Here is a 12,350-nt window from a genome sequence, read left to right as displayed (position 1 = left end):
AGCCAGGATCCTTACGCCTGTCCTTGTGCCTCACGCCACATGTGCTTAACCTGCTCTACTACTACCCTACTCCCCTGTGTATAGTCTTTTTTTATTATTATTAAAGATTTATTTATTTATCTATTAGAAACATAGAAGACGAGAGAGAAAGAACCAGACATCACTCTGATACATGTGCTACTGGGGATCAAACTCAGGACCTCATGCTTGAGAGTCTAATGCTTTATCCACTGCTCCACCTCCTAGACCACGTATGTAGTCTTTCTAAGGATAGGGAAATCTTCAAAAGTGGTATCCTCAGTTTGATCTGTCTCTAGTGACTTTTTGTGTTTGGTCTGATTAATCAAAAATCATTTTGGAATCCCTCTTCAGAATAACTAAAATATTTACAACTTCCAGCATTTAAGAGTACTAAACTTGGGCAGGGGTAGATAGCATAACGGTGACACAAAGAGACTCTGACATGAGGCTATTAAGTCCCAGGTTCAATCCCTTGCATCATCATAAGCCAGAGCTGATGAATACTCTGGTAAAATAATAATAATAAGAGTACTAAACTGTATGGCTGTGTGGGTATGTGTATCTATACCTTGGATCCTAAATGTAGTCTCTAGACAAGCATCTCCTGTGATCTTATGCAGGATTGACAGAATTAAGTGCAGCAGCTCAGAAATTGGGCTAAATCCAGGCTGGCAAACTAATTTTAAAAGCTATGAAGTATATATTTAGATTTGGCAGAGTTTTTACCAGTCTTGTTTCACTTTCTTCCAAGCAATGTCTTAACTTGTTTTAATACTTTGAACAGATCTTTTCTTGGAGAACTTACGGAAGATTTGTTCCTTGGGGAGTTTTTTCTTTTTCTTTCTTTCTTTTTTTTTTTTTTTTTTTGCTTATGAATTTTAAGTCCCTCTCTGAAAAGTATATGTGTTAGGACACTTGTCTAAAAGCCTGCATCTTTTGGTGACACTATCTCCTGTTAGAGACTGGCCTGGCACTGTGCAGGCCCAGATGGTGTCTAGGAATGTGAACGGCTGTGCTCAGGAAGCCATCTGCCCTGCCTCCCTCTCACAGCAGAGACAAGGATGATTTATTTGAAAATGACCAGAGCAGAACTGGAACTTAACTTTGTTGGGTTTTCCAAAAAAAAAAAAAAAAAATTTTTAAACATTTTCCTAAACCAAGTTATTTTAGATTTCTGGAAGCCTAATGCAAGAAGTTATGACCCAGGGATACCATTTGACATTCCTCTTAGTCATTAAAGTATTTGCTATGACCTTCATGAGTTTACCTCAGCCAATATGCACATCCACCCTGGCCAGAACAAACTTCTGGGATGGCAAAATAGCTCATTTGGATAGTGCACTGCTTTGCCATATGCACAGCCCAGGTTCAAGCCCAGACCCCACTGCACTGGAGGAAGCTTTGGTGCTGTGGTCTCTTTCTCTCTATCTATCTAGACAAGAAAGAATTTGTTTTGTTTTACTTTAAAGATTTGTATATTATATTTGAGAGTTCTACATGAGCAGATAGACAAGAGAGTACCATTCTGGTACATGTGCCAGGAATTGAACAGGGAACCTCAGACTTGAAAATCCCATTATCTGCCAGTTGAGCCATTTCCCCAGTCGCTGGTACTTTATCTTTGTAGGCATACAAGCTGACTACTAGAGAAAGTCCAGTTGGTATTATGAAGTGACTGGAAAGGCACTGCAGTGAGTAAAAGTGAGACTTGAAGGCATGCGAAGTAGCTTTGCTATACTAGTCATGCCTTGGTGGGCTTTCACACTATCTGAAAAAGCCTTTCATTTTATTTTAAGGAAGAGACTGAAAAGAGAAGTTTAGTGGAAACTGCCTAGTTTCTTTATGTTCAGGAATAAGACACTAGTAGTCTATCTCCTGAGAGCTGTGAAGATGTTATTTAAGAACCTTTCCTATGCCTGTGATTTGTCTCTGTCTTTTCTATGGTTGTCTGAAGAGTATTTTCCTGAACTAGGAGCCTGAGTCATAGTCAGTCATTTTGGTGGGCGATGCCAGATTCTCCATGATGGCTATACGTGTGTGTGTGTGTGTGTGTGTGTGTGCGCGCGCGCGTGCGCGCGCATATGTAAATGAGCATGGTCAGAACATCTTAAGTGGAGAGCTAATTTTTGTGTATTGTCTGCTCTTCCTCCACTTTGCTGTTGATCTTCAGCTTCTCTATTACTAGGACTATTAGCCCTTGTGAATATAGCTGCAAGTACCTTGTTTAGTTTTTCTTTAAGCTTTGTGGTTGTGTCTTTCTCCAATGCAGAAATTTATTTCACAGTTAAATTCTACTCTTTGATGGCTTCTAGATTTTGAGTGATAGATCCTACTCTAAGGTCAAAATAATATTCACCTATATTATCTTACTAATATTTTTAGTATCATAATGTATAATACATAAATATTCTCATTGAAGATCTGTTTATTTTGATGCGGGAGATCAGCGATTGAATCTGGAACCTCTAGGCCCTCACAGCATACAAGTCCTATGCTGTTAACACTGCTCTGTGTTCCCTTCCCAAGATAGATCCATCACTTAAAAACTCATGTTTATACCACTAATCTAAAAAGCTACTTTTATCTTACACTGGATTTTCATGAATCTGGATTTATTGCACATTGCTATTATAAATTGTCCTTTGACAAAAGGAAACACAATGTCATCATGCCAGAGGGAGAACAAAAAAGGCAGTAATGCTTGTAGAAATGTAAAAGAGTTCCTGGTGTTTGTTTTTAACTATTACTTGAGAGAGAACCAAGCACTACGAGATGCTCACCAGCTAGGGTTGTGCCTTGCCATGTGTACAACCCAGGATGGGGGTCAGGGACTACATCTTCCTCGAGAGTCAGCCTAGGAGCTGTGAGGTCACCCATGTGTGAAACCTCAGCACTGTTCTCAAACCCCCCCCCCCAAATAAATTTGTTTTTTAGAGAAGAACCATTTTAGAAGCTTTGCTTTAGGGATTTCATTTTGAATGAGAGTTCCCCTTCCCCTGCCTCCCCAAACTATGTTTTCCTTTGGGAAATGAAATATGTTTAAAAGAGAGCTAACTTACCCCAGCAGCATTAATTTATTTTTCACCAGCTATTAGAAAGAAGCCAGGCAGCACTAACTCAGAAGGCAAGTGGTGAAATAGGCGAGCTCCTGAGCAGAACATAGCATTTCTCTGGCACATGGAGAACCAGGACTGAACTTAGAACCTCACTTCTGAAACACAACCCTTTATCCACTGCACAACCTCCTAGCAGTGACAGTTCAGCTTCTTTAATTCCATTGTCTTCTTTGACACATTTGGTCTGAAGTTCTAATTGATGAATTCTAAACAATCACTAAATCTAGACTATTTCAGTGAGTCAAAACTATGAAGTTTGTGCAGGAGCTAGAGAGAAAGAACAGTGACTGAGTTGGCCAGGAGCTGGGAAATCATGCATGTGTGGGGCTCCAAACTTATGCAAAGGCCTCAAGCCCAGAGGAAGTGTGCTATTCACGAAACTGGAAGAATGAAGCTAAGGGCAAAGAGAAGAACGGAAAATTGATCATCTCAGAAGGGAGTTCATCTACAAAGATTGAAAGCATTAAGACTCCGTCTAGACCAAGACTTCAAAGTATTCCAACCAGGCTAATGTTTGAATTCCATTTACCTTGAAATTCTAAAGATCTCCCAAGAAATATTACTCCTGTTTCACAGTAAATCAGGAGAGACTGAAGCAATAGTCCTTATCCTAAATGTGGCCTGGTTCTCCTGGTGCTTTGCAAACTGTTGTCTGTTTAATCCCAGAGGTAACTTTATCACCTATATTCTTAAAACAAGAGAAAAAGAGCATAAATAGCAGTGCTTTTCATTAATTTTGAAGGCCAGATTTGCTGAGCACTTTGATCTCTCCTTTTTCAGTCTGAAGAGTATTGATAGCCAGCATTTGTGATACTTGATGTTAGGTGGTCTATTTTTAGCCATCTGCTGGGCCAGAGGACTGCAGAGGCCACGCCCTCTAAGATAAGGGAAACTCGCTCCTCAAGTTGCCATTCAGTTCATGCCAAATTCTCTCCTGGTTGCTTCATCCTGACAGGAGTTCAAAGAAGGACGCAGAGCCAGCCACACAGCCCCACAGGTCCTCTTCAGCCACAGGGAACCTCCTCTGGAGCTGAAAGACACTGATGCCGCCGTGGGTGACAATATTGGCTACATCACCTTTGGTGAGCAGGGCAGGGCAGGGCAGGGCAGGGCTGCCAGACTGCTGTCCTACAGACAGAGCCTGTGTCTGACCTCAGTGTTAGGGACCAAAACAGACAGGCCAGACTCCTGTTGTCACTGCTGTGACTGTAAGGACACTGGTGACAGGCCATGTATTGGTTGTTTTTTTTTTCCTCCAGGGTTATTGCTGGGCTCAGTGCCTGCACCATGAATCCACCGCTCCTGGAGGCCATTTTTCCCCCTTTTTGTTGCCCTTGTTGTTGTAGCTTCATTGTGGTTATTATTATTGCCATTGTTGATGTTGTTCATTGTTGGATAGGACAGAGAGAAATGGAGAGGAGGGGAAGACAGAGGGGGAGAGAAAGATAGATACCTGCAGACCTACTTCACAGCCTGTGAAGCGACTCCCCTGCAGGTGGGGAGCCGGGGGCTCGAACCGGGATCCTTACATTTTGTGCCACATGCGCTTAACCCACTGTGCCACCGCCCAACCCCCCATGTATTGTTTTTATACAGTAGCCATCTCCCCCTTTTCTCTTAAATTCTAGAGGGGAAAAGGTAGCCTCCTGACAGAAAGTGTTAGAGGTTGGGGCCACACAGGCGAAGCTACGTAGCTGTTAGGGATCCCCTGTCATTTGGTATTTCTGGCTTTTCAAACCCAAACTCCAGACATGATTCACCTAATCTACTTTTCCACTGAAGAAATCCCAGCTTTGGGCAGAGGTTAGATAGCATAATGGTTATACAAACAGACTCTCTTGAGTCTTTCCTGAGGCTCCAGTGTCCCAGGTTCAGTCCCCTGCACTACCATAAGCCAGAGCTGAACAGTGCTCTGGTAAAAATAATAATAATAATAATAATTAAATTTAAAAAAAAAAAGAAATTCCAGCCTTCCCTCTGTACAGTTGCTCCAACCCATAAGCTGGTTCATTATTTAACTTGACTGCTGGGGTAACTGCTCACTCGCATACTGCACCCAGTGGCACCAAAAGTCTGGGGTTTTATTTAATTCACCACAGTGTTGCAGTATACCTGTTTATTGGTGAGTAGTTCATTTGCCATATTTTATTCAATCTAAGCCACACTTTTTTTTTTAATGGTATTGTTTTTTGCACTTGGGAAACAGAAGGGAGAGAGGTACATTCTGCCCCACACTGGGGGGTGTGTGTGTGTGTGAGGATAGGTCTCCTGTGATAGGTGCCAAGAGAGGGGCTTCTCTTAACCCCCCAGGCCCACTCAGCACCTCCTCCCTGTCCTCATCAAGTGGGTGCAGGTCCTTAGACCCCAAGTATTTATTTTTCCCCAGCCCAAGGACCTAAGACAGACAGACAGGCTTTGTTTCCTAATCCTGATTTCTAAAGGTAAAGTGTTTGCTCCAAAGTCCACCCATGTAGCCAGTAATGTTACCTTCCTAGGAGATTGCTGACTATCCCGTCAGGAGCTAGTATGTCACAGACAAAAATTTCAGAGCACATGACCCCAAGAGCCTAGGACCAGTGGCCAGGACCATGTCCTTCATTTCTACCATCCTCTCCATTTTCCCTGAGGCCTCCCTCCATTTACACTCTCCAGCAGCTGCCTTGGGGTGGAACTTAACCCTTTCTCATCTTGAGAAGGAAGCCTGAGAAAGACTAGGGGTGATGGAGCAAGTTGGGGAAGACTAGAGTGAACTCTGGACGGTTGTGTCACATCCTGATGCCTGTTCTGTGCCCCCACCTTCAGTGCTATTCCCTCGCCACACCAACACCAATGCGCGAGACAACACCATCAACCTGATCCACACGTTCCGGGACTACCTGCACTATCACATCAAGTGCTCAAAGGTGAGGTGTGACGTGGCTCCTGGGCTGGCCTCTGGTCTCTGCAGAGGACCAGACTCTCATGCCTGAGGCCCCAGAGGTTCCGAGCTCACTCAGCACCACAGACAACTGAATGGTGTCTAGTCTCTTTTTTTCCTCTCTATCTTGGATACAGAAAGAAATGAGATTGGGGGGGGGGGGTGAATACACCAGCAGCCCTGCTTTAGTGCTCATGAAACATTCCCCCTGCAGGTGGGGACCAGGGTCCTTCTGCATTGTAACGTGTGCACTCTACCAAGTATGTCACTGCCAAGCCCTATATATGTATATTTTAATATACTATATATATATATATATATATATATATATATATATATATATATATATATCATTCCCATAACCCAGGCTATTGCTGTGAGCTCTTAAGGAATCCTGGCCTATGTTCCCTCTCTTCCCCACTGTCTTCCCTCGTCATCACAGAGATGAGCAGAGAGCTCCAAGAGGCTCACCCTCCTGCTTCCTTGCACTGCCCTGTGTCCACCCCAGACCTTCCTGACAACTGCTCCCAGTGAAGGCAGAGCTGTGTTTGTAGAGCACAGCTCTGCTTCAGTACCTGTCATGATTGTCTGCAGGCCTATATCCACACACGTATGCGGGCAAAAACCTCCGACTTCCTCAAGGTGCTGAATCGTGCACGTCCAGATGCCGAGAAAAAAGAAATGAAAACAATCACGTGAGTAGAGCGGTCCCACTAAGGGCCCATTGTCCTCCTGGTGTACCAAGAGCTGGGTTGGGGGGAGACAGGGCCTTTTTACCAGATAAGCTGTGTTCTCTTGGGACCTTGGTCCCTAGGTCAATGTTATGGCCTGGGAGGTGGCACAGCCACAGTGCTCTGGGCATGTAGTTCTGAGGAGGTCCCAGGATCAGTCCCCACCACTGCACATGCCTGAGTGTGCTCTGGCCTCCCTCTCCTCTCTTTCTCCACCTATCTTGTGAAATAAATCTTTAAAAAGGAAAGTAGTGGGGTCGGGCGGTAGCACAGCGGGTTAAGCACACGTGGCACAAAGCACAAGGACTGGCGTAAGGATCCCAGTTCAAGCCCCCAACTCCCCACCTGCAGGGGAGTTGCTTCACAGGCTGTGAAGCAGGTCTGCAGGTATCTATCTTTCTCTCCCCCTCTCCATTTCTCTCTGTCTTATCTAACAATGAACGACATCAACAACAACAACAATAACCACAACAAGTCTATAACAACAAGGGCAACAAAAGGGGAGGAGGGGGAGGGTCTCTAAGAGCAGTGGATTCATGGTGCAGGTACCAAGCCCCAGCAATAACCCTGGAGGCAAAAAAAAAAAAAAGGAAAGCAGACTGTTCACAGCAGTTGGAGAAGAGTTGAGTCTCTCCTTTTCCAGGGTCTTCCCAGAGAGGTGGAGTGACTCGCTAAGGCCCATTTAGTCAAGTACATTAGACCTGGAAACACCCCTCTGCACTTTTTCCTCCTCAGCTTCTCAGCAGGACTCTGACATGGAGAGGAAGTTGTCTTCGTTGGGGATGGAAATGAGTGCGGGGCTCCAGATGCCGGAGGGGAGACCAGCTGCTCTTAGTGCGCAGTGCTAGGCTGGTTTTCCTGCAGACCTTTCAGCAGTGTTGTCCTCAAGATACAGTAATAGATGCTTATCTGCTGTCTTTTGGTACCGTTTGAATTACAGTTTTAGGGCAGAGTAAGCCTCCCCCACCCCCCACCTCTCACAGAAAGCACCTCTACTCGGCTGGGAGTCACCATTGGCGACTGTGGAGTTCACAGCATGTCAGTCTACCTCCTCTCCCAAGGTGTCATCTTTTGTCATCACAGCATTCGGGAAGCACCCAAGCAGAGAGTTTTCCATCTCAGAAACATGAGCAGTTTAAGTCATCCCTGTTTTTGAGCAAAGGCTTTAGGAAGCTGTTGTCTTCTTGAGAAATTGCCAAAGGCCTTTCTCTGGTTGCTCTGTGTTCAGCCTGCAGCTGGGTCAGCAGCTTTCCCTCTACTCTGCAGCTTCATGCCATGGCCTGGAAGTGAGCAAAACTGGAGGGGGAAAAAATGGAAGGTGTTGAGACCTGGGTGCACTTTCCTTGCTTCCAGAACTTTGCCTCAGTCCTGAAATCCCCAGGTCCCCCTCCCTGTTCCCTGTTCTCCACAGGAATGTTTTCTGTTTTTTTTTTTTTTTTTTTAATTTATTGGATTAATGTCTTACATTCAACAGTAAATACAATAGTTTGTACATGCATGACATTTCTCAGTTTTCCACGTAACAATACAACCCCCACTAGGTCCTCTGTCATCCTTTCTGGACCTGTGCTCCCCACCCACCCACCCCAGAGTCTTACTTTGCTGCAATACACCAATTCCAGTTCAGGTTCTACATGTGTTTTCTCTTCTGATTTTGTTTTTCAACTTCTGCCTGAGAGTGAGATCATCCCATATTTATCACAGGAATGTTTTCGTTTTCTTTTCTTTTTTAATTTTATTTACTTATTAATGGATAAAGACAGAAATTGAGAGGGATGGGGGAGACAGAGAGGGAGAGAGACACCTGCAACCCTGCTTCACCACTCGTGAAGCTTTCCCCCTGTAGGTGGGGACCAGGGGCTTGAGCCTGGGGCCTTGCCCACTATAATGTGTGCACTTAGCCAGGTGCACCACCTCCTGGCCCCCTCTGGAATGTTTTCTTACCAGCCACTGCATTACTGAGCTCAAGTGTGAGCTCATGGAACTTTCAGGGCCCAGTGGGGAGACAGGAGGTTCTGGAGAAGCTAGGCAGTGAGCTAGCCCCATCTCTCACACAGCAGAAAGGAAATCCAAAGCCTGCCTGTGGCACCTGCAGCCTTTGCTACCATCCATTTAGGAGCCGAGCCCAGCAGCCACCACTGCCCAGTGTCTCCCCTTAGTCCCCTACACATACTGTTACAAAGACAAGGGGCCTTAGGGTTACTCTAAAGTGAGTGTGGCTGTCTGGGGGACAGGGCTGAGGCACTGTCCTGATGGGGAAAGTGAGAAAGGATGTGTCTTGAAATAGATTATCCATCAGCTTCTTCCTTTTTCTGGCCTGTGACCTGTCTTTTCAGAAGTGGGTCTCAGAGCCAGGCGGTAGCACGGTGGGTTAAGTGCACGTTGCATAAAGTGTAAGAACCAGCGTAAGGATCCCAGTTTGAGCTCCCAGCTCCCCACGTGCAGAGGAGTCGCTTCACAGGCAGTGAAGCAGGTCTACAGGTGTCTTGTCTTTTTTTTTTATTTTATTTATTTCCTCTTTTGTTTCCCTTGTTTTTTTATTGTTGTTGTTACTGATGTCGTTGTTGTTAGGACAGAGAGAAATGGAGAGAGGAGGGGAAGACAGGGAGAGAAAGATAGACACCTGCAGACCTGCTTCATAGCTTGTGAAGCAACTCCCCTGCAGGTGGGGAGCCGGGGGCTTGAACCAGGATCCTTACGCGGGTCCTTGCAGCTCTGTGCCACATGCACTTAACCCACTGTGCTATTGCCCAGGTGTCTGTCTTTCTCTCCCCCTCTCTTAACAACAATAACTACAACAACAACAAAAAAAAAAAGCAAGGGCAACAAAAGGGAAAATAAATAAATATTTAAAAAATTTTTTTTTAAAAAGTGGCTCCCAGAAAGGAAGAGGGGAGCAAGGGGAGGCAAGTAGCTGCACTCACTGTTGCTCAGGTTAGGCAGGACACCTACCCACAACAGATGCTTCCAGAACCATAAGTGAGCTCCAAAACTGGGCAGCAGGCTTGTGGTGAGAAAAGTGCCCTGCTGTAACTGAGCACTCGTTAGATTTTATATTTTATAGAGAAGGGTAGTAAAGTAAGGTTTTACTTGTGGGTGAGGCACTCTGATAGGAAAAAATGTAGTCCGTCTCCCCTCCTTCTCAGCTGTAGCTTCCAGACTGCTGTGCCAAATGTCCTGTCTTTGGAAGCCAGACCCATGTCAGAACTGGCTGTGCTGGGGAAGTGATGGTGGAGCAGACGCCTGAAGTCAGAGCACTGTTATGCAGTTGCCTTGGAGGGTTTAAGGGTTGCTTCTTGGAACACCGTGCCCCATGGTGAAAGTTTTAAAGCTATGAACTGAGTGAGAGAAGCCTGAACTCAATGCTAGGGTGGGGAACTGAGCACAGCTGGAAATAGAGTGGATAAAGCCATTCAGAACTGGTTGACTAGCAGACCAGCAGAATAAGAATAGCTCACTTGGATAGTGCGCTTCTTTGCCATGTGCACAACCCAGGTTCAAGCTCAGCCCGCACCACATTGAAGGAAGCTTCAGTGCTTTGTTCTCTCTCCCTTTTTCTCTCTCAGAAAAAAAAAAAAAAAAAAAAATCCTGGCAAGTAAGTCTCTGTCTATCTTGGTATGTCTATCTTTATCTTACTCGTGGGATCATTTGCACAGATATTACCTGGCTTTACAAGCATCTGATAGAAAGGTGAGTTGAGGGCAGGAGTACATAGCATAATGGTTATGCAAAGAGACTCATACCTGAGGCTCCACAGTCCCAGGTTCAATCCCCTGTACCACCATAAACCAGTGCTCTGGTTAAAAAAAAAAAAAAAAAAAAAATGGGAGGGTGATAAAAGCTGGATTTTTTTTTTTTTTTAAGATTTATTTTCTGTGGACTCTTGCATATGCGGGGCCAGAGATCAAATTTGATCTCATGCTTTCAAGTCCAGAGCTCAGCCCCATAGCCCACCTCTTCTTCTTCTAGCGTTTGCCCTTCTTCCGTAGCCAGTCAACAGCGTCAGGTTGAGCCTGATGTAAAGTTTCGAGACCTCCTTTGAATCTGGAGAGGTGGCAGTCGTTGACTATGTGGGTCATAGTCTGTCTGTAGCCGCAGGGGCAGTTCGGGTCATCTCTGGCTCCCCAGCAATGGAACATAGCGGAGCACCAGCCATGGCCTGTTCGATAGCGATTGAGGAGGGCCCAATCATAACGTGCTAGGTCAAAGCCTAAAGCCAAGTTGACGCTTGCAGGGGTCTGTGATGAGGTGTTTGTTCCCACCTCTGAGCCACCGAAAGCTTAGTCTTAGCCTGTGCCCACTCAGGTGGCCTTGAGGCCCCATCCTTGTTCTGGGGTGTGGGTGGGAAGAGTGGCCAGAAACCAGCCTTCACACTTGTTCTCTGCTTTTCCAGGGGGAAGACATTTTCATCCCGCTAGCTTCTTGGGAACAGGAAGAGGACGCACTGGCAATGGAAGGCTGGAACACTTGCTACTGGATAATCGTAGCTTTTAATGTTGCACCTCTTCAGGTTCTTAAGGGATTCTCCGTTTTGGTTCCATTTTGTACACGTTTGGAAAATAATCTGCGGAAAAAAAAAAAAAAAAAAAAAAAAACGAGCTGTGCTTGCAAGGACTTCATAGTTCCAAGAATTAAAAAGGAAAAGAAAAGAAAACAAAAGAATTCCACTTGATCAACTTAATTCCTTTTCTTTATCTTCCTTCCCTCACTTCCCTTCTGCCTCTTTTCCAAGCTGTTTTGCTTTGCAAGATGTTACTGGTAATGAGTTGCAGGGTTATGCAATCTTAACTTGTTTTCTCCTATTTGAGTTAAAAACTCCTGTATCTAAAGAAATACGGTTGGGGTCATTAATAAAGAAAATCTTTCTATCTTACATGAGACTCTGCTGGGTTTCTGGACTATGAATCCAAAGGGTATGGGGGAACCAGCTGGCCTGAGCAGGGAGACCTGGGGCAGGCAGAGTTTCTGAGCAGACCTACAGGTGCTCTGGCTTGTTCTTTAATTGTGAGTAACGTGGAGTATTTCTCATAACGTGCTCCGTTGCATTGAAGGGCTTTGATGTGGACATGATAGTCCAGCTGGCCAGTTTATCATTGCACAAAACACACTTTGGAAGAGGCTCACCTGACAGTACAGAATATGAAGACATGCCAAACTTGAGAAAGTCTGCATGGGTGACCTGGGAGGTGGCACAGTGCCATACTTCACTCAAAGCATAGGCCCTGTTAGACCCCATGCCCCACAGTAACACCGTTTCCGTGCACACGCTCTTTCTGCCCTCTTTCTCCCATCATGTTAAATGTATACATGCAGAGAGATTCCAGGGGGTTTTTTTTCTTTTAAGAAAGGATGTTTGGGGAGTCGGGCTGTGGCGCAGCGGGTTAAGCGCAGGTGGCGCAAAGCACAAGGACTGGCAAAAGGATCCCGGCTCGAACCCCGGCTCCCCACCTGCAGGGGAGTCGCTTCACAGGCAGTGAAGCAGGTCTGCAGGTGTCTATCTTTCTCTCCTCCTCTCTGTCTTCCCCTCCCTCTCTCCATTTCTCTCTGTCCTATCCAACAACAAC

At 45.4% G+C, this 12,350-nt stretch overlaps 1 protein-coding gene across 2 annotated transcripts in view; it reads left to right on the top strand.

The window, feature by feature from the left end:
* The window catches only part of ARPC2 (actin related protein 2/3 complex subunit 2), a 37,688-nt gene extending 26,022 nt beyond the window's left edge, over nucleotides 1-11,666 (top strand). For both annotated transcript variants that reach the window (XM_007519963.2, XM_060193905.1), the window contains 4 exons: nucleotides 4,093-4,219; nucleotides 5,940-6,040; nucleotides 6,649-6,749; nucleotides 11,180-11,666. In XM_007519963.2, the coding sequence (XP_007520025.1) occupies nucleotides 4,093-4,219; nucleotides 5,940-6,040; nucleotides 6,649-6,749; nucleotides 11,180-11,204 (354 nt within the window). In that variant the 3' untranslated portion in view covers nucleotides 11,205-11,666. The remainder of the gene's footprint in view (nucleotides 1-4,092; nucleotides 4,220-5,939; nucleotides 6,041-6,648; nucleotides 6,750-11,179) is intronic.
* Nucleotides 11,667-12,350: the final 684 nt, after the last annotated feature.

The sequence above is a fragment of the Erinaceus europaeus genome, chromosome 7, assembly GCF_950295315.1.
Source record: "Erinaceus europaeus chromosome 7, mEriEur2.1, whole genome shotgun sequence".
Taxonomy (NCBI): Eukaryota; Metazoa; Chordata; class Mammalia; order Eulipotyphla; family Erinaceidae; genus Erinaceus; species Erinaceus europaeus.
This window is presented reverse-complemented; position numbering and strand designations above follow the sequence as displayed.